Source organism: Mobula hypostoma, chromosome 9 (assembly GCF_963921235.1).
Source record: "Mobula hypostoma chromosome 9, sMobHyp1.1, whole genome shotgun sequence".
NCBI lineage: Eukaryota > Metazoa > Chordata > Chondrichthyes > Myliobatiformes > Myliobatidae > Mobula > Mobula hypostoma.
The window spans coordinates 33,628,608-33,656,361 of record NC_086105.1 but is presented as its reverse complement, the minus strand read 5'-3'; the positions used below and the strand labels follow the sequence as shown (position 1 = coordinate 33,656,361).

The window sequence follows — 27,754 nt, the reverse complement described above, 5'->3', positions numbered from 1 at the left end:
GGAAGGGGCAGAGGCCCTGTAAAGAAGGTGGGGGGAGGGTGAGATAAAGGGGTGGGGGAGGGGATAGACAGGAAAGGTGAAGAAGGAATAGGGGGAAGCACAATGGGTAGTAGAAGGAGGCAGAACCATGAGGGAGGTGATAGGCAGCTGGGGGAGGGGGCAGAGTGAAACTGGGATGGGGGAAGAGAGGGGGAGGGAATTACCGGAAGTTGGAGAATTCAATGTTCATGCCCAGAGGCTGGAGACTACCCAGATGGAATATGAGGTGTTGCTCCTCCAACCTGAGTTTAGTCTCATCATGGCAGTAGAGGAGGCCATGTATGGACATATCCATATGGGAATGTGAAGCAGAGTTGAAATGGGTGGCAACTGGGAGATCCTGTCTGTTGTGGCGGACAGAGCGGAGGTGTTCGACGAAGCGGTCCCCCAATCTGCGTCAGGTTTCACCGATGTAGAGGAGGCCGCACCGGGAGCACTGGATGCAATAGATGACCCCAACAGACTCACAAGTGAAGTCTCCAGTTTACGTTTTATTGTTTGCACAACTTCTGGTCAAGATGACACCTGCATACAATGGTCGACATCTTCTGGATAGATCATGAAACGATATATTTCACTTCTTATGTTTTTTATGTTTGTTTTTTGTCTTTTTTGTGATTTTGGAACTGTTGGAGCCTGTGATTTGCAGTTTGGAGATCTTTTGGATGTTTCAGCACTCTGCAGTCTCCAAAAGGATTCACGAAGACAGAGGTAGCATGTGTGAACCTCACAGCGAGGAGACTGTGGGAGGGGGCGTGAGCTGATGTTTGACTCCATTCCATCAATTAAAGCTACCATTGTTCGCTGATTAAAGCGACAAGGAAGATTGAGACATCATTTGGGTGCTTCAGCGCTCTTCAGTCTCTGGGAGGGTTTTTGGGAGGCAGAGGCAGCGTGCTGGAACCTCGTGGCGAGAAGGCTGCGGGGCGCGAGCCGATGTTCAACTCCATTACGTTGATTAAAGCTTCCATGATTCGCCGATTAAAGCAAAGAGGGAGATTGAAACATCGAGGCGAATATGGAAGGTGAGCGCCAACTGCCTGCCTTTTGATCCCTAGTGGGATTGCTCTGCCATTGGAGAGAGAGAGACTGCTTTTTGATTGCTGGTGGAGTCACTCTGCTACGAAGAGGGGAGACTGACCTTTGATCACTGGTGGAATTGCTCTGCTACATAGAAAGATGGGCCCAGGAAAAGTTACCCAGGTTTTCTGTGTTTTGGATATGTACTTGGATTATAGACTTTTTTTCAGTTTTATAGTTTTATTTATATCCTGTGTTTTTCACCCAATCTTTCTTATTTTTTTCGTGTGTGCGGGGGTGGAGGATTTGTAAGGGGGGGGGGCGATGTGCCTGTTCCATTTTTATTGATTTTTTGTACAGGAAGGTAGGGTTTGGAAGTTGATGATTGTGCTGCTGTTCTTTTCTTTCCTTTCTTGGTTTTATGGCTATATGGAGAAGAAGAATTCCAGAGCTGTATATTTCGATAATTAATGAATCTTTGAACCTTTGATCTGTTCTTTTTTTTGCACATTGGGAGTTTAACAGTCTTCGTCGTGTGGGTTTTTTAAAATGGGTTCTACTGTGTTTATTTGTTTACGGTGGCCTGCAATAAGACAAATCTCAAGGTTGTATACAATATACATATGCACTTTGAACCTTGATGTGTCTCTTGACTGAAACTTATTAATAACTTTATATTCGTTTAAACTTATTTTGTAGAACCTGTTCATAGTTCGGAATACTATTGTGAAACAGATAAGAAGAAAACAATGAAGCCAGGACATCCCTTCATTCTGAATTTTACATGACAATATCAAATCTAAAAGAGTTGTAACATACACGGAAAGGAACTATGACATTTATAAGTTACTGCATTTACTTTCCAAAACAACCTTTACCAAATAAGGCCATTAAATGCCAATAACCTACCCTTCTTGTGGTTTAAGTTTATATTCTACCACTTTTATCAGAGATCCTTGATTCTTATGAGGATGTATGGTGAGAAGAGTTCCTTGGAGCTTGATGTAAATTCTACCTCAGTGATACACTTGTTTCTGAAAAACCAGTTTTCAGTTTTTCTGTTACATTCGTAAGTAGCAATCATGTTTGGGTAGAGGGCCTCTTTCTGGAGAGCCATTATGCACCAGGATACTTCTGATAGTTATGAACAGAGCAAACAGTTCCTGTAACATTCATAGCTGCCACTCAAAAGCTCTGCTTATTAGCTCTAACCCTGGGGACATGTGGAGGAAAACAATCAGGCCATGCAAATATGCTAAGGGCCATCAATAACTCACTTAAGAGAATAAATCTAGCTGTATGCAAACAAGGAATTGAAATAGTCCCAGAATAGTACTTGACTATCCATCTAAAATTCATTTGAGATGCAAATAATTCAGGTTTTGCAGTCCCTATTAAATTTCACTGGATTGCCCCAGGCATATGCTTTAACAGGCTGAAAATCAGCTTTTATGGGTACAGTGCAGCCCTGAGTTACAAATAGTTTCCATTTTCAAACATATCCATAAGTCAATGTTTTCCTGATGTTGTAAAATACACAAGAATCACATGATATGATAACCACAACTTCACAGTACCGAATTGTAATGAATGACATCAAAAGCACGCAAGACTGGTAATTACTGAAAGAGGAGAGAGGAAATTGTTCTGTTTTCAAGGAAATGAATATACAGTATGTAGGTACTCAGACCTTTGAACTTCATAACAACATGAGAGCTCATATCATATGTATATATGAGTGTTCTTAATCCAGGGAAAGTATGTATTTTGATGTTTATCAAAATAATACACAGTAAAGAGAAACGGATTAAAATGTCCCTCAGAAGGCTTATTGCAATTCTACTGTCCTTAGGAAGGCAATCATCATCTGTTGAGATACTGTATCTCGTGGATATGGAAGCACAGAGATTATTGAAAGGTAAGAGATTTCTCCTCCTGCACTATGCTTTTTCAATTATCTCAAATTCTTTCCTTCTCAAAAAGGGACATAGCTTTTTATACTCCAGGTGTGGATCGCTGATATCAAATGAAAAACGGAAGGGAATACTGGGCCCCTTTATTATTGCCTTTTTCTGCACCCGTATCAGAAACAGAGCCTGGTTTATTGTCTCTGTCTTATCTTATTGTCTTGAGCACAATATAACAAAGGATTAAATCATTATCCTTTATGCGATCTTAAACATTCTTAAACTCTGGATAGTCTTATCAGCATGTTTGGTATCTATTTACATAGGGCAACATGATTAAGATAAATATTTTCATCTCAAACAATCTTAACGTTGCATTTTCAAACAAGAGAAAATCTACGGATGATGGAAATCCAAGCAACACACGCAAAATGCTGGAGGAACTCAGCAAGTGGAAAAGAGTAAACAGCTGATGTTTCGGGCTGAGACACTTCATCAGGACTGGAGAAAGAAGATGAGAAGTCAACGTAAAAATCTCCCCCCACCTTCTTTGTCTGACTTCTCATCTTTTTTCTCCAGTCCTGATGAAGGGTCTCAGCCCGAAATGTCGACTGTTTACTCTTTTCTCCAGCATTTTGTGTGTGCCACTTTACATTGTACTTGTTACACAAACTATAAATTATTAAATATGGCATCCACACATCTTCATAGGCTCAAAATTATTGGTTACAAAAACCAGAAAGTGCTAAGGAGAACTCAGAGAGGTACAGGAATTGGTAAATGTGTCTTCCAGTGGAAGGAGCTACTTTCGGATTATAAATATAGTTTATACCACTTCCATCAATACAGGAAATTGTGTTATTTTGCCTCAGTCCTGTGTTTTCGTCAGATATTTGTTGATATTTTTTTAGAAGCTCACTGACTTCTCTGCTTTCTTCATTGGAAACGCCTCCAAGATGAAAGTGTAATAACATTCACATTTCATCATATTGTTTATGCACGCACCTTACAGTCAGGCCAATTGTATTGTTCAAACACTGGTTCATATTCTTCAACTGCACCATCTGTGATCAGCATGATGGCCTGATTACACAGGCTGCCTTGTCCTGTCTCATTGAACTAACAGAAGGAATATAAATAGTAATAGCAGCACATAGAACTGAATGGAGAAAATCAAATAACATCAGTCAACATATAAATTAACATTTAAATTATGCTTCCACATAAGCTGAACAACTGTGTGATATAAATTAAATTTACATATAGCTCAGCGTAGATGTTTTATTCAGTGGTGTATTAGCAATAAGGAAATATGTTGGCACCTGCAACCTAAGGCACAGTCAGCTCCTAATTTTAAGAAAATACCTCGCTACTGTTGTACGTGTTCTACTGGAGAACAGTGTTAAAGGGTGACATTGGAGGAATTTGAAATCTCCCAGTCTTAGATAAAACCTGTGCCAGAAAGTAGTAAATTTTCAGTACATCTTTATCACCAAGAAGAAGCAACATAATAAAGTGAATAAGATTGTATTTTGTTTCCTCTTAGACCATTGAACTATAAGACATAGGAATAGAATTGGGCCATTCAGCCTACTGAGTCTGCTCTGTCATTCCATCATGGCTGATTTATTTTCCCTCTCAACTCCATTCTCCTACCTTTTCCATGTAACCTTTGACACTCGGACTGCAATGAATTCCGCAGATTCACTACACTCTGGCTAAAGAAATACCTCTTTATCTCTGTTCTAAAGGAATATTCTTCTATTCTGAGGCCCCCTGAACCTAATTCTCCCACTATTGGAAGCATCCTCTCTACATCCACTCTATCTCGGCCTTTCAATATTCAGTAGATTTTCCAAGATAGCCCCCTCCCCCCAATTCTTTTAAATTCCAGTGAGTACAGGCACAGAACTATCAAAAGCTCCTCATACAATAACCCTTTCAATCCTGGAATAATTCGCGTAAATCTCCTCTGGACCCTCTCCAATCCTAGAACACCCTATCCTAGACATGTGGCCTAAATCAGCTCACACTGCTCCAAATGCTGCCTGACCAATATCTTACAAAGCCTCAGCATCACATCCTTGTTTTCATATTCTAGTCCTCTTGAAATGAATGTTAACATTGCATTTGCCTTCCTTACTACCTTACCATCCCTTTTGTGGGATAGTAGGCATTACATTTTAGTGTACACTCTCCCATAAAATGACAAATATCTGGGGATCAAAGGAGCTCACCACAGATTGTGCTGGCATGTCAGGCCATCAACAATGTAGTTCTTAAGACCCTTCTAATGAAGGAACCGAACTTTCATGTTAATTAGATCGGTTATAATTTATAATTCAAATTACTATATGTTGTTTATTGTATTTCTTGTTCAAATTAATTTGTTGGCCTTTTTCTCTGTTGCTGCTCCTACATTTCCTACAAATCTTATACTTTGAGAATAGCCAATGAACTTTGTCACATTCTATAGCTTACATCATTACTTTGCATAACCTAGCCAGCAGTGGTTGGCTATTTCAGAATAGCAAAATAAATTTAGCAAAAACAGGGCATTTCCATTCTAACTTAATCAGAAGCAAATATAAGTTCATTAGTCTCAATAGAAGTTAATAAAAAGCAAAGCACAGAAGACATAACAAAACAATGAACATAAGCACTGAAGAAATAAGAGATTTAAAATATTCCAGGAGACACTCTAGTGATGGGCATAAACTTTGCCCCTGCTTCTTTAAGATCCATCAGAATGCTGTTGCATCAAATGGCCTGAATGAGCGCAAGCTCCCAAGTATGCCCTATAATGATCTAAGTTTCTAGAATGAAATGAAGTCACCAACCCACAGAAAAGGGTTGGAGGTTGAGTTATTTCATTCTATGTTATTTTATTATTCCAATTACTTCTTTTTATTCCTATTGTTAATTTTCCTTTTATTAGTTCAGTTTTCTTGATTATTATTTGAACCTATCCAACAAGTTTTTAGATATTGCTATCACAGACATTAAAAAACAATTAGAACATCTGTAACAAAGAAAGAACTATAAAGAATTGTCAAAGCATGCCAGTCAATGGACCTCATTTTAAAATGAATGATCCTTTTATTTCTGTGGAGTTCATTCTGTGAAGAGTCCTAAAGAAGGCATGGCTCATGTTCAGAACCAATAGAAAAGACAACTGACTGGATTACCTGCCTTTTTGTTAAGTGTGACTGTTTGACCATAACAAAGACCCTTTGTGCAGAACCTCCCTGACACAATATTGGCAATGAGGATTGCAGGAACTGAAGACATTGCAACATGAATGCAAAAAGAAATACAGGTGTTTGAGTTTTCCCTTTCGCCAGACATGTAAAAATTGTGCTAACTCTCTCTGACTGTTCCCAATAGTAACAAATACCAAAGATAAAATATTTTCCAATTCTTGTCATATAGCAGTACAAAAGAATACCTCCTTTTTCCCAATTAATCCTAGACATTTTTAATATGAATGCTAAAAGTATACGAACCTCATTCAAGATTATGAAAGCTTCAGTGAGTGCCTTATTTACAATTCCTGTCCCTTTGGCATTAAGATTTTCAACCAGTTGCTTGAAGTGCTGACATGGTATATAAAAAAATAGAAATTGCAAATATTTGTTTCTGCAATAAGTATCTAACGACAAACCATTAATAAGATCATTTTAAAGAGTAAATGAACAGTGAGTATAATTATAAATTCCTCATGATATTGTTCATTGTGTATTTGATTAATTAGTATTATCAAGGGTTCTATCTTCACTACCCAGACTGTGGCAGTGACGAAAAAAGTCTGCGATACCTAGATGAAATAAGAAAGCTAGACTGGTTCAGGGAATATCATAGAAAAATCCGAGAAGGATAGTCTTAAAAATGTTACATTAGATGTAGGGTATAGTTTATCACTGTTATCAAGAAAAAAACACCAGTCACCCCAGCCATCCCTGATGATCCTCCAGGCCTTCTTTCTGCACCTGCTGCTATAAGTGTCCTTAACAGAGGGAAGTTCACATCCATAGATGCGCTGAGCTGTCCATACCACTATCTGCAGTGTCCAGCGATCAATGTCCTCCTTGTGCAGCTGGATGCTAGACTTCCTATCGGATCACAGACAGGTGGTAAGGGTGGCCTCCTTCTCCTCTGCCCTTCTGACCCTCAACACAGGTGCCCCCCAGGGATGTGTTCTGAGTCCCTTCTCTACTCCCTTTACTCCCATGACTGTACTGCCACACACAGCTCCACCTCGCAGATGACACAACTTTGATCGGCCTTATTTCTAGCAGTAATGAGACAGCCTACAGAGGAGAAATCATTAGTCAGAGGATCGAATTCAAGAGCCATGAGACATGGTTCAATTCTATAAAACTCTGTTTAGACCACAGGATTGTGTTTAGGATTGTGTTCTGTCTTGGTTGCCTCATTATAGGAAGGATGAAGTCACAAGATGGATAGGAAAATAAAATGCAAAGAGTATATAAGGAAGTTAGAAAGGGACATTGTGAGGTGAGTTAGCATAGATTGAACAGCACTGTGTTTCAGCTAATGCCTCAACTCCAGTGATACATGCTCAATCATAACCTCTGGTGCTGCCTATGTGGGAGTTGTACATTCTCTCTGTGAATGTGTGAGTGTCAGATACTCCAGTTTCCTCCCACATCCTGAAGAAATGCATATTGGCATCTTAATTTGCCATTGTAAATGTGTTTCCAGTGGAAGTCAGTCAATGGTAGAATTTGTGAAAATTGATGAGATTGTGGGGAAAATAAACTGGGATCAGTACAAATGAATTTTGGTGCTTGGAAAGTATGAACTGGTCCATTTTGGCAATGAGGACTGGAAAAAAAAAGCCAATTAACATTATGGGTGAGAGATTGCAAAGCTCCAAGATGTAGAGGATATGAGTGTTTTTGCAAAGTATAGTGTGCAGATACAACATTTAATTACGAAAGCTAAGTGATAGTTATTGTTCATTCCTTGGGCAAGTGAAGACAAAATTCAGACATTTATGTGCAATCTGAGGGTTGGCTTACAATAAAATATTGAATTAACAATGAATGTATCCAATGGATTTTGGAAGAATGAGGAGAACCTGATAGAAACATAAGATCTTAAATGGTCTTAACAGGGCAGATATGGGAGAATCTGGAATTAGGGATCATTGTTTAAAAATGGTCATTCGTTCTGACTGCCTGGTATGGAAACTCCAATGTGCAGGATTGAAAGAGCCTGCAGAAGGTTGTAGATTCAGCCATCTCCATCAACAATACAACTCTCCTCACCAACAAGGATATATTGATAAGGTGGTACCTCAGGAAGGTGGCATCCTTCCATTAAAGACCCTCACCATACAGAGCATGCCGTTTCTACATTACTTTCCATTTTCCAGAGAGGAAGTGTAGGATACTGAAGACTTATACCCAACATTTTAGAAACAATTTCTTCCCTTCCAGCATCAGATTTCCGAATGGTCCATGAACCCAGGAATACTACCTCACTATTCTTCTTTTCTACGACATATTTATTTATTTTGTACCTTGTAGTAAGTTTTATGGTATGCACTATACTGCTGCCACAAATTTCATGACATAGGTCAGGATAATAAACCTAATTCTGATTCTATAGATGAATATGAAAAATATTTTTTTCAGAGGGTTCTAAACAACTGGCACTCTGATGTGACAGTAAAAGCAGTACCATTTGATTATTTTTAAGGCAGATGTGGATAGATACTTAATAAGTAATATGGTTACTATCATGGACAGAGATGTAGATTTGACATTGTAATCACAACAGTCATGATCTTATCACATTACACAGATAAATTAAAGGGCTTTCTTATGCTCCTAATTTTTATGTTCATATACTGTAAACAATAAAATAAGTCACTACCAGCCATCATATGGCAACTTTCCTAATTACCAGCTCCACTATAACCACTGTAGTTTCTGTGGGCTCTCCAGATTTTACTAAAATCAGCAATTGGTAAACTCTTAAGGCAGTATATGGTACAATAATGCATCAAAAATCCATCCAGATGGTACACAGTTTCACAAGTTCCTCTTCTTTAAAAAGTAATAAGCCCATGTGTAGTACATCATTAACTGTTACATTATGAATAGTTCACAATTTACATAATTACATTATAGGATGAGCTAGATATTGGTGGATACACACCATTATCAGTTTAACTAGTTGTAACTTCACTCAGTCTCTGACTTTTCAGCTATAAAAGTCCTCAGTCTTTGCTGTATTTAATGTCAGGAAAGTTTCCAATACAAGTATATATAATTCTAGTAGATTACGTTTACAGATAGGCTTCATTCACATTCTGTTCTGCAAACGTTATCTCAGTATAATTATATTTATGATTATGCTTTAGTGTGAATACGATATAACCTGTTGTAAACACCAACTGTTCATATAATAAACACAGGGACTAATAACTCGTGTTAGCTATAACAGTAGTTATACATTGCATTTGATATATTACTATACGAGAACAAAGTTAGAACTATTTTTACTTTTGTTACATAAGGCTTTCTATTTTTGTGCTTCTGCTTTCACAACATCTTGCATCCTGACTCTGATTTCCTGTAGGCATCAAACATCATTTTTCCATGCTGCCCTTTTTTAAGTTAAAATATTATCTCCCAAGTAACCTTCTCTGGGCCATCTTCTAGCCTTTCAACTATTCCACTCTGACTTGTCGCTCTCTGATTATACTATATTAAGATGACATTTGTAAAATTCAATTCAGTGTTATGTCACTAGTTGATTTTTGGAGTTTTGAACTGCCTTCAAATGCAATGCTATCTCTTCCTTCCTTAAACATCCAATTCAACCTGCAATTGATACTGACCATTTAGCATATGTCAGGCCCAGTGTTGACCATAAATTCCAATGTACTAGGTTGTGATACTGCCTGTATGGATTATGGAATCTCTACACATCTATTTGCCTTGACCCATTGAGGTGAGACTTGATTAACCAATATCAGGAAGGTGAGACTTCATTGTCCAGTATCAGGGAGGATTTGACAGTACCATCTCTGATCAAACTGGCTTCATTCTGAATGACATAGCTGGAAAATTGGGCTATTGGGTTTATGCCAAATGGTGGATGAACTAGCACAAAGGAAAGATTTATCTGATGTACTCCAGATTCATCTATCTAAGGTAGCATTTTTGGTACTGATCTCAAGGGCACCTTCCAATGTGTGTATATTGTGACAATGAGCTCAATGGTATTCACACAAGAGTTCAAGATTAGGAACCGAAAGATGTGCTGTGACAATATTCAGCAAATAAGTAAATAAACACTCCACCACAAATCCTAGCTTGATTTCACTATGATGAATGATTATAGTTTAAAGGTATATCAGTTTCCCATATATTAACTAGAATTGCCATGTGTGAATGACTCACAGGAAATGGAATTCTTGAGGTGTGTCCAAGAGAGCTTTTTAATGCAAGGAGTATCATAAACAAGGTGGATGAACTTAGAGTGTGGATCAATACGTGGAACTGTGACGCTGTGGTCATTACAGAGACTTGGATGTCCCAGGAGCAGGAATGGCTGCTGAGTGTGCCAGGATAGATGTTTCAAAAAGAACACGGAGGGAGGTGAAAGAGGTGGGGTTGTGGCATTGCTAATCAGGGATAGTGTCATGGCTGCAGAAGAGGAGGAGGTCATGGAGGGATTATCTACTGAGTCAATGTGGGTGGAAGTCTGAAACAGGAAGGGGGCAACAACTCTAATGGGTGTTTTTATAGACACCCCAATAGTGACAGGGGCATCGAGGAGCAGATAAGGTGGCAGATTCTAGAACAGTGCAATAATAATAGGGTTGTTGTGATGGGAGATTTTAACTTTCCCAATATTGACTGGCATATCCTTAGAGCAAGGGGTTTAGACGGGGTAGAGTTTGTTAGGTGTGTACAGGAAAGTTTCCTGACGCAATATGTAGATAACGCAACTAGAGGAGAGGCTGTATTTGATCTTGTATTGGGAAATGAACCTGGTCAGGTGTCAGATTTCTCAGTGGAGAGCATTTTGGAGATAGTGATCACAACTCTATCTCCTTTACCATAGCACTGGAGAAGGATAGGAGCAGACAATTTGGGAAAACATTTAATTGAGGTAGGGGGAAAATATGATGCTATTAGGCAGGAACTTGGAACTTCAGTGACTAGTGGTGCTCTGCAGGGATCTGTTCTGGGACCCCTCCTCTTTGTGATTTTTATAAATGACCTGCATGAAGAAGTAGAAGGGTGGGTTAGTAAGCTTGCTGATGATACAAAGGTTGGGGGTGTTCTGAATAGTCTGGAGGATTGTCGGAGGTTACAGCAGAACATTGATAGGATGCAGAACTGGGCTGAGAAGTGGCAGATGGAGTTCAACTCAGACAAGTGTGAAGTGGTTCATTTTTGTAGGTCAAATTTGAAGACAGAATATTGTATTAATGGTAAGACTCTTGGCAGTGTGGAGGATCAGAGATCTTGGGCTCCATATCCATAGGACACTGAAAGCTGCTGTGCAGGTTGAGAGCATTGTTGAGAAGGTGTATTGTGTGTTGCCATTCATCAACTGTAGGTTTGAGTTCAAGAGCCGTGAGGTAATGTTACAGCTATATAAGAACTTGGTCAGACCCCACTTGGAGCACTGTGTTCAGTTCTGGTCATCTCACAAATGGAAGGATGTGGATTCTATAGAAAGACTGCAGAGGAGATTTACAAGGATTTTGCCTGGATTGGAGAGCATACCTTATGAGAATAGATTGAGAGAACTTGGCCTTTTTCCCTCAGAGCGGCGGAAGATGAGAGGTGACCTGATAGAGGTGTATAAGATGCTGAGAGGCACTGATCATGTGGATAGCCAGAGGCTTTTTCCCAGGGCTGAAATAGCTTACACAAGGGGGCATAGATTTAAGGTGCTTGGAAGTAGGTACAGAGGGGATGTCAGGGGTAAGTTTTCCACACAGAGAGTGGTGGGTGCGTGGAATGCAATGCTGGCAATGGTGGTGCTGGTGGCAGATACAATAGGATCTTTCAAGAGACTCTGGAGCTTATAAAAATAGAGGGCTATGCGGTAGGGTAATTCTAGGCAGTTTCTGGAGTAGGTTACATGGTTGGAACAACATTGTGGGCCAAAGGGCCTGTAATGTGCCGTAGATTTCTATGTTTTATGTTCTATAGTCCAATGAGTCTTATATCAATGGTAGACAAACTAATGTAGAGGACTCTTAAGGATAGGATTTATGAGCATATGGAAAAGCACAGTCTTATCAGCACAACACGCTGGAGGAACTCAGCAGGTCGGGCAGCATCTGTGGAAACGAACAGTCAACGTTTCGGGCCAAGACTCTTCGTCAGGACTGACGAAGGGTCTCGGCTCGAAACATTGACTGTTCAATGATGGGATGCTGCCCGACCTGCTGAGTTCCTCCAGCGTGTTGTGCATATTGCTTTGACCCCGGCATCTGCAGGTATTTTGTGTTTACGGTCTTATCAGTAAGGCTTTGTGAGGGGCGAGTCATGTCTCACAAGTCTGATTAATTATTTCAAGGAAGTAACAAAACAAATTGATAAAAGTAGAATGATGAATGTGATAATTATGGATTTTAGTAACGTAGTCAACAAGGTTCGTTGTAGTAGGGTCATCCAGAAAGACATGAGACATGGGATCCATGTAAAGTTGGATGCTTGGATTCAGAATTAGCTTGCCCAGATGGTACATATTGAAAGTTCAAAGTAAATCTATTATCAAATACATACTGAACATGTCACCATATACAAACCTGACATTCAATTTCTTGATTCAAAACCAGACCCAACAGGACAGACAAACAACCATGTGCAAAATACAATAAACTGTGCAAATACAAAAAGAATAATAATAATAATAAATAAGTAATAAATATTGAGAACATGAGATGAAACGCCCTTGAAAGTGAGTCCATAGGTTGTAGAAACATTTCAGTGTTGAGGCAAGTGAAGTTGAGTGAAGTTATCCCCTCTGATTCAGGAGCTTGATGGTTGAGGGGTAATAACTTTTCCTGGATCTGGTGGTGTGACTCCTGAGGCTCCTGTATCTTTTTCCTGATGGCAGCAGTGAGAAGAGAGCATCACCTGGGAGGTGGGGGTCCTTGATGATGGATGCTGCTTTCCTGAGACGTGCTTAATGGTGGAGAGGGCTTTACCCGTGATGGACTGGGCCGTATCTACTACTTTCTGTAGACTTTTCTGTTCAAGGACATTGGTGTTTCCATATCAAGCTGTGATGGAGTTGGTGACTAGTGGTGTTCCATAGGGGTGTATGGGGTGTCTGGGGAGGGGTAGCACCTCTGGTGGGGGGCCTGCCATGCCCTTTTCAGGGCAGCTCATCCACCTTTGCTCCCCACCTGGCGCTCAGCTCTCATCTGTGGCTCCAAATAGCTGTAACACACACAGTGGCCACACCCTGGTAAACCATCTCAGCGGACGGGCCAAACCAAGTGAGGGTAGCCGATGGGTCTTCGACCCTCGGTGAGGTAGGGGATCTGCCTATCCCAGTGTGTGAAGTCTGGCCATGGCAAATTGAGTGGAAGAGACCAATTAATGGTCCAACAGTCAAGAAGGCAGGCCAGCAGGCATTTCTGGAGCGCGAAGAGCACGACAAGGCACTTAGACGTCCTGGTCATCCACTGTAAGAGGTAGTGATTTCTTTAAACTCACGCGGCAGAAGGCAAAGGCAAACCACTGCTGTAACCTGCCACGAACATGATTTCCCAATATGTCAGAGCGACGTGGTGGGAAATCGTCCGCCAACTGGAAATTCCAGATGTGACCTAACGATGGTGTTCCATAAAGATCCGTTCTGGAGTCCCTGCTCTTGTGATTTTTATAAATGACTTGAATGAAAAAGTGATTTTTATAAATGACTTGAATGGTGGGTTAGTAAGTTTACATATGACACAATCGTTGGTGGTGTTGCAGATAATGTGGAGGCTTTTATTATGGGATATAGACAGGATGCAAAGCTGTGCAGAAAAATGGAAAATAGAGTTCAATCCAAAAAAGTGTGAAGTGATACACTTTAGACGATCAAACTTGAAGACAGAGTAAAAGGTTAATGGCAAGATTCTTAGCAGTGTGAAGAAATAGAGAGATCTTGGTGTCCAAGTCCATTGTTCCTGCGACGTTGCCGCACAAGTTGCTAGGGTGGCTAAGAAGGCCGATGGTCTGTGACCTTCATTAGTCAGGGGATTGAATTCAAGAGCCATGACGTATGCTGCAAATCTATAAAACTCTGGTTAGACCACATTAGTATTGCGTTCAGTTTCAGTCACCTCATTATAGGAAGGATGTGGAAGCTTTAGGGAGGGGTGCACAGGAGATTTACTAGGATGCTGTCTGAATTCGAGATCTCTTATGGGGAAAGTTTGAGTGAGCAGGTGCTTTTCTCTTTGGACTGAAGGAGGATGACTTCCCCATGGATTGTCACCTTGTCATGCTGGAGAAGCTTGTGTGGTCCTGTGATCCTGAGAGCGACGCCGTCTGGAGCTATGTTCCTGGTAGGGTCACCCATGGTGGTAAGGTCGAGGGTGAGGCCCCTGACAAAGAACAATCCAACCAAGACCTCAACGGTGGAACAGGCGGATGAAGTTACTTTGAACTCACGGCTGTGAATGCGGATGAAGGCTGTAACAAATCCATCAGCTTCAATCATTGTGGTTTCCATGCCATTGGAACAGTTGGTTGATTTGTGAAGTATCTTGTGCTTCTTGGAGTGCAACAACAAGTACACGTTAAACAAATACCATACACGGGCGTCTTCGCTCTGTGGGCCACTTCTTCAGAACGAAGACCATCATCCTTGACCTCGAGGGATAGCCATGATGACGATGAAGGAGGATGAGAAACAATTTGATAGTGGTGTATAAGATATGAGAAGCATAGATTGGGTGGATCACTAGAGACTTTTCCCCGGGGCAGAAATGGATAATATGAAGGAGGCATAACCAGTTATTATATATGAAGCCATGATGCATCCATATAGGATGTTTTATATGGGTCATTGACTAAAAATTATTAAAGGTGTTGAACAGTCTCAAGGGTACACTAGACTTATAGTAGAATCAGATACTGAGATAAAAACAGAAATGTTGAACAGTTTTGAAGTTCACCTGAACAGTTTGATAAGAGTGTTTGCTTTAAGACTATCTTCTTGACTGGGAGAGCATCAATAAGCCTACATGTTGATAACCACAGCTGTCCTTGTGAAAAGAACTGTCTGTATTCTGTATTAGTAGAACCTCAATGCGTGGGTTCTACTTTATCTTGCTATCCTAGGTAGTTGTACCCAAACCAAAAGCTGTAGATAAACTAGGAGATTCATAGTCTGTTAAGGGGTAAATCTGTGGCACTCAAGACCAGTGATCCAGAACTTTACATGAAATCCAGGTGTGACCTATGGAAGGGCTATTTTAAGTGAAAAAACAATTCACCATCAAAAGTTAGAGACTGAATTGGATGCATGTTAGCTCTGGCAGGGACTGCAGGCTACTACTCCTACAAGGTAAAACCTAACATCACAACATTAATGCTTCACTTCCAGATGAGCTAAACACCTTTAATGCATGCTTTGAAAGGGAAAATAAAACTACACCTGTGTGAATCCCTGCAGTATCTGTAATCTCTGTCTCGGTGGCTGACATTAGAACAGCTTTCACAAGATTGAACCCTCACAAGGTGTCAGGCCCTGATGGAGTACTTGGTAGGGCTCTGAAAACCTGTACCAACCAACTGGTGGGATTGGTCAAGGACATCTTCAATCTCTCACTGCCGTAATGCTTCAAAAGGGCGACAATCATACCAGTGCCAAAGAAGAACAGGGTGAGCTGCCTGAAGACTACATCCCAGTTGCACTCACATCTACTGTGGTGAAGTGCTTTGAGAGATTGGTCATGGCCAGAATCAACTCTACGTCCAAGTCCAGAAAGGACCAGCAATTTTCCTATCACGTCAATAGGTCTATAGCAGATGCTACCTCACTGGCTCTCCATTTGGCCTTAGATCACCTGGTCAATAGCAATAATTATGCAAGCTGCTGTTTATTGATTACGGTTCAGTGTTCAACACCATCATACCATTAGTACTAACCAACAAGCTCCAAAACTTGGGCCTCTGTATCCCACTCTGCAAATAGATTCTTAACTTACTCACCCGGAGACCACAGTCAGTGCAGATCAGAAATAACATCTTCTCCTTGCTGACAGTCAACACTGGCACACCTCAAGGATGCGTGCTTATCTCACTGCTCTACTCTCTCTATACTCCTGACTGCGTGGCTAGGCACAACTCAAACAGCATCTATAAATCAGCTGATAACACAACTTTCGTTGGCAGAATTTCAGATGGTGATAAGGAGGTGTACAGGAGTGAGACAGAACAGCTGGTTGAGTGGTGTAGAAACAACAACCTTGCAGTCAATGTCAGTAAGATCAGGCACTTGATTGTGGACTTCAGGAAGGGGAAGTCGAGAGAACACACGCCAGTCCTCATTGAGGGATCAACAATGAAAAGAGTGAGCAGTTGAAAGTTCTCGGGTATCAACAGCTCTGAAGATCTATTCTGGGCCCAATATATTGATGCAATTACAAAGAAAGCACAAGAGTAGCTATATTTCATTAAGAATTTGAGGAAAGTTGTATGCCACCAGATACTCTCACAAATTTATACAGATCTACAGTGGAGAGAATTCTAACTGGTTGCATCATTATCTATTATGGAGGGGCCACTGCACAGGATTGGAAAAAAGCTACAGAAAGTTGCAAACTCAGCCAACTCCATCATGGGAATGATGCCTCCCCAGAATCGAGACATCTTCACAAGGCAATGCCTCAAAAAGGCGGCATCCATTAGGACCTCCATCACCCAGGACATGCCCTCTTCTCATTGCTACCATCAAGGAGGAGGTAGAGGAGCCTGAAGACATCCACTGAATGTTTCAGGAACAGCTTCTTCCGCTCCGCCATCAGATTTCTGAATGGACAATGTACCTACATACACTACCTCACTATTTTTTTCTTTTCTGCTCTCTTTTTTGAGCTACTTACCTAATTTAATTTTTGTATGTATATTTCTTATTGTAATCTATAGTTTTTTTATTATTATTATTGCAAAGTACTGCTGTTGCAAAACAACATACTTCAGGACATTGGCCACTGATTTTAAACTTGATTCTGACAATGTTGTAATTGTCAATTAACATCCTCATTTCTGACTTCATGATGTAAGGAAAGTTAGTGATGAAATAGCTGATGATTGTTGGGTATTTGGACCCTGTGGAATTCCTGAACTGATATCCTGGAGAACTGAACTCCAACGAGCACAATCATCTTCCTTTTTGCAAGGTATGAGACTAACTATTGGAGTGCTTTCTCCTTGATGCCCATTGACTTCTGTTTCAACTGGATCCTTGATGTAATATTCAAGCAAATGCTATCTTGATGTCAAAGGTAGTCACTGTCATCTCACACAAGACATTCAATTCAGTTCCATGATTGGATTAAGACTGTGATGAAGCCCAGATTCCAACACAGTCATGTAGCATGGAAATGGGTGATTTATAATAATGCCATTATAATAATGTCATCTTTCATCCCTTAGCCTATAACCTTCCGTGCTCAAGTGATTCAAGTGCTCATCTAGACAGGTCTAAAATACTGTCAGTGACCCTGCTTCTACCATTGGCATTTCATTTACCTCCAATTTCCCCTCAAATCCTCTCTCAATCTTCCACCAATCCTAGATCAATGCCCTCTAGTTTTTTTTCTACTTCTGATATGGGGAAAAGTTTCCTGCAATCAGCCCTTCCTATACCCCTCATTATTTAATTTACCCCAGTGATGCTCCCTCTTTTTCTTCGCCTCTCCAGAAAAACAGACTTAATAACTGAAATATTCAGCTGAAGCAAATAGCCTCTGACAACCAAGTCCAGCTCCTGGCCTTCACGTGTGACTTAGCTACTAAGCCTAGTGGAACTGTTTCTACTGACAGGAGAAGGGGCAAAGGCGCCTTAAAGCCTGTCACTTTGGGCATATAGGGCTTATCAGCAGTGGTTGGCAGCTCATCCAGGAGAAGGAAAACTCTGATCTCAAAGCTCCGTAAGCTTGCAGCTATACCCACTCATGGGGAAGGCTTCGGGAATAAACCCTGAGGAAAACTCTGCGTTAGATAGCAGGGAAGGTTCAGGCATAAAAGGCAGACACTGCCTAGCGGAGTGGCCATCAAAGGAGCGGTCATCGACGGAGGGCTTCGGCGATAACGGGGTCGAAGTGAGGTAAGTTACCTGTGAGGAATAGAAACAGGAAGTATGTCTGTGAAGCCGGTGTTCTGTACTGGGTGTCAGATGTGGGATGTCCGGGAGACTCCCAGCCTTCCGGATGGCCACATCTACGCCAGGTGCGTCGAGCTGCAGCTCCTTAGGGACCAGGTTAGGGAACTGGAGATGCAGCTCGATGACCTTCGTCTGGTCAGGGAAAGTGAGGAGGTGATAGAGAGGAGCTATAGGCAAGTAGTCACACCAGGGCCTCGGGATTCAGATTAGTAAGTAACAGTCAGGAGAGGGGAGGCCAAGAGTCAGATACTAGAGAGTACCCCTGTGGCTGTCCCCCTTAACAATAAGTACTCCTGTTTGAGTACTGTTGGGGGGAATGGCCTACCTGGGGAAAGCAACAGTGGCTGTGCCTCTGTGGCCCAAGAGGGTAGGGAAAGGAAGAGGCAGCAGTAATAGGGGACTCTATAGTTGGGGGTCAGACAGGTAAGACAGGTGGACACAGGTAAGAAACACGGATGGTAGTTTGCCTCCCAGGTGCCAGGGTCCAGGATTTTTCTGATTGGGTCCATGATATCCTGAAGTGGGAAGGTGAACAGCCAGGGGTCGTGGTACATATTGGTACCAGTGACATAGGTAGGAAAAGGGAGGAGACTACAGGGAGTTAGGAAGGAAGTTGAGAAGCAGGACCTCAAAGGTAGTAATTTCGGGATTACTGCCTGTGCCACGCGACAGTGAGTATAGGAATAGAGTGAGGTGGAGGATAAATGCGTGGCTGAGGGATTGGAGCAGGGGACAGGGATTCAGATTTCTGGATCATTGGGACCTCTTTTGGGAGGGGCGTGACCGGTACAAAAAGGACAGGTTGCACTTGAATCCAAGGTGGCCCAATATCCTGGCAGGGAGGTTTGCTAAGGCTATTGGGGAGAGTTTAAACTAGAATTGCTGGGGTGGGAACCAAACTGAAGAGGTGATGGAAGGGGCGGTTGGCTCATAAATAGAGAAAGCTTGGAGGCAGTGCAAGAGGGAGGATAGGCAGGTAATAGAGAAGGGATACGCTCAGACCGATGGTTTGAGATGTGTCTATTTTAATGCAAGAAGCATTTTGAACAAAGTGGATGAGAGAGCGTGGATCAGTACTTGGAGCTATGATGTTGTGGCCACTACAGAGACTTGGATGGCTCAGGGGCAGGAATGGTTACTTAGAGTGCCAGACTTTAGATGTTTCAGAAAGGACAGGGAGGGAGGCAAAAGAGGTGGGGCGTGGCACTGCTGATCAGAGATAGTGTCACGGTTGCAGAAAAGGAGGAAGTTATGGAGGGGTTGTCTACTGCGTCTCTGTGGGTAGAAATTAGAAACAGGAAGGTGTCAATAACTCTACGGGGTGCTTTTTTATAGACCACCCAATAGTAACAGGGACAACGAGGAGCAGATCGGGAGACAGATTCTGAAAAGATGTAATAATAACAGGGTTGTTGTGGTGGGAGATTTTAATTTCCCAAATATTGATTGGCATCTCCCTAGAGCAAGGACTTTAGATGGAGTGGAGTTTGTTAGGTGTGCTCAGGAAGGTTTCCTGACACAATATGTAGATAAGCCTACAAGAGGAGAGGCTGCACTTGATCTGGTGTTGGGAAATGAACCTGGTCAGGTGTCAGGTCTCTCAGTGGGAGAGCATTTTGGAGATAGTGATCACAATTCTCTCTCCTTTACCATAGCATTGGAGCGGGATAGGAACAGACATGTTAGGAAAGTGTTTAATTGGAGTAAGGGGAAATACGAAGCTATCAGGCAGGAACTTTGAAGCGTAAATGGAGAACAGACGTTCTCAGGGAAATGTACGGCAGAAATGTGGCAAATGTTCAGGGGATATTTGCGTGGCATTCTGCATGGGTATGTTCCAATGAGACAGGGAAAGGATGGTAGGGAACAGGAACCGTGGTGTACAAAGACTGTTGAAAATCTGGTCAAGAAGAAAAGAAAAGCTTACGAAAGGTTCAAAAAACTAGGTAATGATATGAATCTAGAAGATTATAAGGTTAGCAGGAAGGAGCTTAAGAATGAAATTAGGAGAGCCAGAACGGGCCATGAGAAGGCCTTGGCGGACAGGATTAAGGAAAATCCCAAAGCATTCTACAAGTACGTGAAGAACAAGAGGGTGAGACGTGAAAGAATAGGACCAATCAAGTGTGACAGTGGAAAAGTGTGTATGGAACCGAAGGAGATGGCAGAGGTACTTAATGAATACTTTGCTTCAGTATTCACAACAGAAAAGGATCTTGGCGATTATAGGGATGACTTACAGTGGATTGAAAAGCTTGAGCATATAGACATTAAGAAAGATAATGTGCTGGAGCTTTTAGAAAGCATCAAGTTGGATAAGTCTCCGGGACCAGACGAGATGTACCCCAGGCTACAGTGGGAGGTGAGGGAGAAGATTGCTGAGCCTCTAGTAAAGATCTTTGCATCATCAATAGGGACAGGAGAAGTTCCAGAGGATTGAAGGGTTGCAGATGTTGTTCCCTTATTCAAGAAAGGGGGTAGAGAGAGCCCAGAAAATTATAGAACAGTGAGTCTTACTTCAATGGTTGGTAAGTTAATGGAAAAGATCCTGAGAGGCAGGATTTATGTACACTTGGAGAGGAATAATATGATTAGGAACAGTCAGTATGGCTTTGTCTAAGGCAGGTCATGCCTTACGAGCCTGATTGAATTTTTTGAGGATGTGACTAAACACATTGATGAAGGTGGAGCAGTAGATGTAGTGTATATGGATTTCAGCAAGGCATTTGATAAGGTACCCCATGCAAGGCTTATTGAGAAAATAAGGAGGCATGGGATCCAGAATAGGCTTCCCCACAGAAGACACAGTGGTTGTAGATGGGTCATATTCTGCATGGAGGTCAGTGACCAGTGATGTGCCTCAGGGATCTGTTCTGGGACCTCTTCTCTTTGTGATTTTTATAAATGACCTGGATGAGGAAGTGGAGGGATGGGTTAGTAAATTTGTTGATGACACAAATGTTGGGGGTTGTGTGGGTAGTGTGGAGGGCTGTCAGAGGTTACAGCGGGACATCGATGGGATGCAAAACTGGGCTAAGAAGTGGCAGGTGGAGTTCAACCCAGTTAAGTGTGAGGTTGTTCATTTTGGTAGGCCAAATATGATGGCAGAATATAGTATTAATGGTAAGACTCTCGGCAGTGTGGAGGATCAGACGGATCTTGGGGTCCGAGTCCACAAGACACTCAAAGCTGCTGCACACGTTGACTCTGTGGTTAAGAAGGCATACGGTGTATTGGCCTTCATCAATCGTGGAATTGAGTTTAAGAGCCGAGATGTAATTTTATAGCTATTTAGGACCCTGGTCAGACCCCACTTGGAGTAATGTGCTCAGTTCTGGTCACCTCACTACAGGAAGGATGTGGAAACTGTAGGAAGAGCACAGAGGAGATTTACAAGGATATTGCCTGGATTGAGGAGCATACCTAATGAGAATAGGTTGAGTGAACTCGGCCTGTTCTCCTTGGAGTGGCGGAGGATGAGAGGTGACCTGATAGAGGTGTATAAGATGATGAGAGGCATTGATCGTGTGGATAGTCAGAGGCTTTTTCCCAGGGCTGAAATGGCTAGCACAAGAGGGCACAGTTTTAAGGTGCTTGGAAGTAGGTATAGAGGGGATGTCAGGGGTAAGTTTTTTACGCAGCGAATGGTGAGTGTGTGGAATAGGCTGCTGGCGATGGTGGTGGAAGTGGATATGATAGGGTCTTTTAAGAGACTCCTGGATAGGTACATGGAGCTTAGAAAAATAGAGGGCTAAGGGTAACCCTAGGTTATTTCTAAAGTAAGTGCACGTTCCGCACAGCATTGTGGGCCAAAGGGTCTGTATTGTGCTGTAGGTTTTCTGTTTCTATGTAAAGTCTGTAGCTCGGTCCTACGTCAAGTTCAATGCTGACTGGCAACTTCTGCAATACTGCTGATACCAAACTATTGGTTTCTGCAGCTCCTTGGGATTTATCAGCTGTGTGGAGAGGGGGGAGCCTACTATACGGCCACCAGCTTGCTTTCCATATCATACTGCTCTGGCTTGCATGTCACAAAGACAGTTGGGACACAGCATCCGTGGTCGACTCCAACCAATGGAGTGTCTCAATGCAGTAGAATAATTTTCCAGTGAACTTGCTAAATTTAAAGAAACAGAACCGAGTAAGTTTTAAGGGGCAATAGTGTGTGAAAGGCAGCACAGGAATCTTGGCCCCAGAGTGTGCAAGGGAGTATGGGAACATGAGTTCGTGTGTGAAAGGGAACGTAGGAACAACGGCTCCATCCAGTTCTGAAAGGAAATGCAGGAACCAAGGCCCTGGTGAACCAAATGTCAAACCATAAAGATTTCAAAATGATCAGTGAGCAGCCTATAGGAGGTTTACTGTATATTTTTTAATATTTTAATATTTATTTTTGTTTCTAAGCATGCAGTTGGCAAACTAGTAAGTGGAGGGTTGGGCAGATTAGAGATAAAGAAATTGATTATACAGAAGCATAATCAGCTGGAATATAAAATGAGTGCTGGATATCTGTCTTAACCAAGGCCAAGATTTTGTCAAAACTTCAAAAGAAGGGAGGCTGAACATTTGCGTGAAAACTGAGAAGAAGGAGGTATCAGAAATGCTGTATAAATTGTCACTGAATTGCAAAATGGCAAATATAACACTGCTTTTCAAAGGGTGCATATTATAAGGGTATATGGGGCATCTAGAGAACAATCATTCGATCTACAGTAGACGCAGGGAAACGTTTAGAGATAAATAATCGGGGAAAATATTAAGAGGCACTTGCAAAAATTTGAGTGATTAAATAGAATCAGCAGGGATTCATCAAAAGGAAATCATATATGATTAAAATTATAGAATTTTTTTATGAGCAACATAGAAGGTTGATTTCCAAAAGCTATTTGATAACTTCCCACACAAATGGATGGAATTATAGGAACATTAAAAGCACAGACTGAAAAATTGACTTAACAAAACAAATACAGAGAACAACATAAACAGTGTTTTTCACATTGTAGGATGGCTTATGATGATATTCCTGAAGGATCAATGCTGAATCCTGGATGCATGTGTCTTTAAATCCTGAAATATGGTAGGACATATTGAAAGAGCATTTAGTAAAGCATATGAGATTCTATTATTCATAAATAAAGGGAAGGCTCATTGAGACACCAGTCATGCTACAAATGAAGTTTCTGTCCATTATTGGTAATATACCTTCAGGAAGAATATAAAGAGACAGTACAGAAAAAACTAACAATCATGGTTCTAGGTATAAACATTTAATTATATGGTTGTTTGATTCAGGATATAACTTTGATATGGAATGGCACGGTAACTCAACATAACCTTCTGATAGTAATTAGAATCTTATGATACGGTAATATAGTGTGGTGAGCATGACGCTACTCCAGTTTGGGGCACCAGAGTTCAGAGTTCAACCCAGCGTCCTCTGTAAGGAGTCACCCCGTGGAACGTGTGGGTTTTTTCTAGGAGCTCCAGTTTCCTCCCATAGTCCAAAGATGTACTGGTAGGTTAATTGGTCATTGTAAATTATCTCATAATTAGGTTTGGGTTAAATTGGGGCTGTTGGGGGTTGCTGGGTGGCTCAAAGGCCTGGAAGATGGAAGGGCCTATTCCATGCTGTATCCTCAAATAAAATAAAAAGTAAAGGAAAATCTGGGGCACCTTGAGATGAATTGTGTTATTTGCAAGTTCAGCTAACAAGTATTGGTCCATATCTTTTTTTTCAGCCTATAACTCGCTTCAGAATCTATTACCACTTATCCAAATGCCAATATATTTAGGTTAGATACCAGGTTATATCTTTCTTTTGGACACTGTATATTCAATATGTTAGCTTCTTCATGCATGCTACACCTGAATGAGGTACTAGCATGCAATTGACTTACAAACATCTATTATTTCATGTACTCTTTTAATAATTACTGCACAAATTGATCTGACAAAAATTTCCAACAATTCACACAGTTCTTAATAGAACTAGGTAAAATCCTTAATTCTCACCTCTCGGTTATCCCTGTCAGCCTGCACCAGTGTTCCTTTGAAGCAGGGCTCAACATAATGAACGTAGTCATTGTACTGGAAGAAGAGGAAAACAATTTGTACTTTTAGGTAATGCCACACTGTGGTCTTTCTCTACTGAGTAGCCTCTAAGGATATGGATGGAATAGAGGTTTAGTGAAAGTATAACATTCATTTGATGGACCAGACAGTGTGAATTCAACTGCTGCTCCTCTCCATTCACCTCTCTCCAGCATGACAACAGCTCTGATAAACTCTCTAGTGTTGTTTGAGCATACAGGTAATATGTGAATCAATCAGTGAAATTTTTAAAAATGCTTTGCTTAACTGGAAATAAATGTAGATTAATAAATTATACATGCTACAGGACTTCACACTAGCATTTTAGATGCCCTCAAGCTGGCAGACAGTACAGTGAGGATGGTTAGCCACACTGAATCACCAACCCTAAAGATAACAAAAGAAATGCAGCAAAGTCATGTGAGGTTACAGAAGTGATTCCGCTTTTAACAATTCAAGAAATGAAGCTGAGACAACTTCAGCCAGAATTTTACTTACAGCAATAATATTGACAAAATCATTTTCACCCAGCGTATCCAGGATTGTATTAATGGTATGTTTGGCAATTGTCATTCTGAGACCTTTCATACTGCCACTGATATCTAACAGTATGATGATATCCTTTGGGGAAGTTGCAGCCTGAATATACCTGTACAGAGAAAAATAAGCAAATTAGAACACAAAAACCATGGAGAAGGTCATGGAAGCTGGAAACAGAATACAGATTGGACTATATCCACATTACAGAAGAGGAAAGGCTGGCAGTCTTAAAGCGCATACAAGTGAACAAATCCCCAGGGCCTGACCAACTACATCCTAGAACATTGTAAGAAACCAGAAAGAAAAAAGTTTGGCCCCGGCATAGGTATTCGTATCATTGTTAGCCACAGGCAAAGTACTGGAAGACTGGAAGGTGGTTAATGTTCAGCCTTTGTTTAAAAGGGGCTGCAAATACAAACCAGGGCAACATAAGCTAATGAGTCTTGCATCAGTGGCGTACATTCTACTAGACTCTTCCTAAATCTGCACTTGGAAAAGCAAGGGCTCTTTAGGAAAAATCAACATAGCTTTGTACATGGGAAGTGATGTCTCACAGATTTGATTAAAGCGTTTTGAAGAAATGATCAAGAGCATCAATGAGGGCAGGGTAGTAAACACTGTCTACATGTACTTTAGCAAAGTCATTGACAAGGTCTAGCATGATAGGCTGGTCCAGAAGGTTAGATCATTTAAGATCCAAAGTTAGTCAACTGGATATAAAATTGTGCTGGTAGAAGGAGACAGAGAGGGGCAGTGGCAGAAAAAAACTGTTGGAAAAACTCAAAATGTCAGACAGAATTTTGAGTTAGTTAACTCAACCTCTTTATGTGCCTGCCACTGCTTGTTACAGTTCAAGGTTGTACACAGGACCCATATGTCTATAACTAAATTATCTTGCATTTACCCAGATGTTAAACCCTGCTGTGACAAATGCAAAAGGGGCGAGGCTTCCCTTATTCACATGTACTGGACATGCCCTAGCTTGGAGAAATATTGGAAAGGTGTTTTCCAAAGTCTATCCCAAATACTTAATTATAATTTGAAACCTAACCCTTTGATTGCTCTTTTCGGCAACTCCGGAGAGGGGGACATGCACCTAAGTCCGACCAAATGTCGCACACTGTCTTTCGCCTCTCTTTTGGCCAGGCATGCAGTCTTGCTCAGGTGGAGGGATGCTGCCCCACCCACCCACGCTCAGAGGCTCAGGGACATCATGTCCAGTCTATACCTTAAGAAGATCTATTATTCAATTCTCAACTCCGACATAAAAGTTCCAAAAGGTGTGGGGACCCATCTTTTCAGAATTCCCAGCCAAACTAAAGGTCCATCCTTTCTTCCTTTCCTCTGCACATAAATCCCTGACTTCCAGCATTTCCTGGTAAAATTCTACGGATCCAGACTTGTAAACATACAACAGTCTATGTATTAGGAAAATACACCTTCTGTATACCAATGCAGCTCTGTGGGGACGAAGATTCTGTTTAACCCTTTTTGCTAATACAATGATGGCTTGGAAATGGGGATTGGGAGGTGTGGGTCGGGGTAGGGAGGCAACCAAAGCATGACTGTATTATGGGTGCATCTCTTTCATATATGTGAATTGTACATTTGATACATTTGTTATGAACTACACAAACCTCCTTTATACTATGCTCTCTTTATTTAAAAAAACAATAAAAATATTTAAAATAAAAATAAAATAAAAATGTCAGACAGCATGTGTAGAGAAAAATGGATAGTCAAAATTTTGGGTTGTGACTTTTCATTTAATAGTAGGTTATGTTTTAAATTGGAAACCTGTGACCAGCAGTATGTTGCAGGGATCAGTGTTCAATTGATCCACTGTTGTTTGTAATCTATATTAATGATTTGGGTCGGAATGTTTGCAGAAACCAAAATTGATAGTATAGTAGACAGTGAAGAAGGCTATCGAAGATCACAACACAAGGGTAGGAAAGATTAAGGAAGGAATAGTCTGTGCAGGAGAATGGATCTATCTCAGGAAGGTAACTCGGTCGGCATGGACAAGTTGGGCCAACTGTTAAAATGTTCTATGACTCCATGTCTGAGAACTAACTTTAGTTCAGACCCCAACTACTATGGCTTGGGGGGGGAGGAGGGATGATAAGAGAAGGCACTGGGAATGGTCCATTCCCACTGACGGCAGCTCCAGCAAATCCATTGTTTCCATCTCACTGATCTTTATGTGGATGGACTGTCCACACATCAGGCATTAGTAACCAGGGGAAAACCTGCAAAAGATTTTAGGATTCTCCTTAATCTTGCTTGCTACGGTGATTTCATGTCCTCTTTTTGCCCTCCTAATTTATTTCTTATTCTTTCATACATCCCTTATAAACCTCAAAGGACTCACTGGAAATCAAATGCCTAACCCTTCTTATTTCAAATCTTCAATTTCCTTTGATAACTAAAGTTCCCTAATCTTACTATCTTTGCCTTTTATCTTCACAGGGACAAGCAGCCTCTTAGCTCTTTCTAACTTTTTCTTTAAAACAGCCCCTCCCCTACTTATATTTTCCCTCTAGCAGCTGTTTTCACCATGTCCTACCTTATATTGTAAAATCATCACTTTCCTAATTTAAAACATTAACACTAGGATCAACTTTACATTTTCTATGACTATCTTGAAACTTACTGAACTATGGTTATTATTTCCAAAGGGCTCCCCCATAGTCACTTCCATCAAGTCCTCATTCACTGAGACAAGGGAGAGTAAGCCTCTAGCAAGGCTCCCTACACACTCC

At 41.2% G+C, this 27,754-nt stretch overlaps 1 protein-coding gene across 1 annotated transcript in view; it reads right to left on the bottom strand.

Moving 5' to 3' along the window:
• cacna2d4a (calcium channel, voltage-dependent, alpha 2/delta subunit 4a) overlaps positions 1–27,754 on the bottom strand; it is a 366,454-nt gene that overhangs the window by 301,389 nt on the left and 37,311 nt on the right. Inside the window, exons 7-10 of the mRNA XM_063059526.1 lie at positions 24,948–25,098; positions 24,372–24,446; positions 6,473–6,562; positions 3,972–4,085 (exon numbers count right to left, since the gene is read on the bottom strand). Coding sequence (XP_062915596.1) covers positions 3,972–4,085; positions 6,473–6,562; positions 24,372–24,446; positions 24,948–25,098 — 430 coding nt within the window. The remainder of the gene's footprint in view (positions 1–3,971; positions 4,086–6,472; positions 6,563–24,371; positions 24,447–24,947; positions 25,099–27,754) is intronic.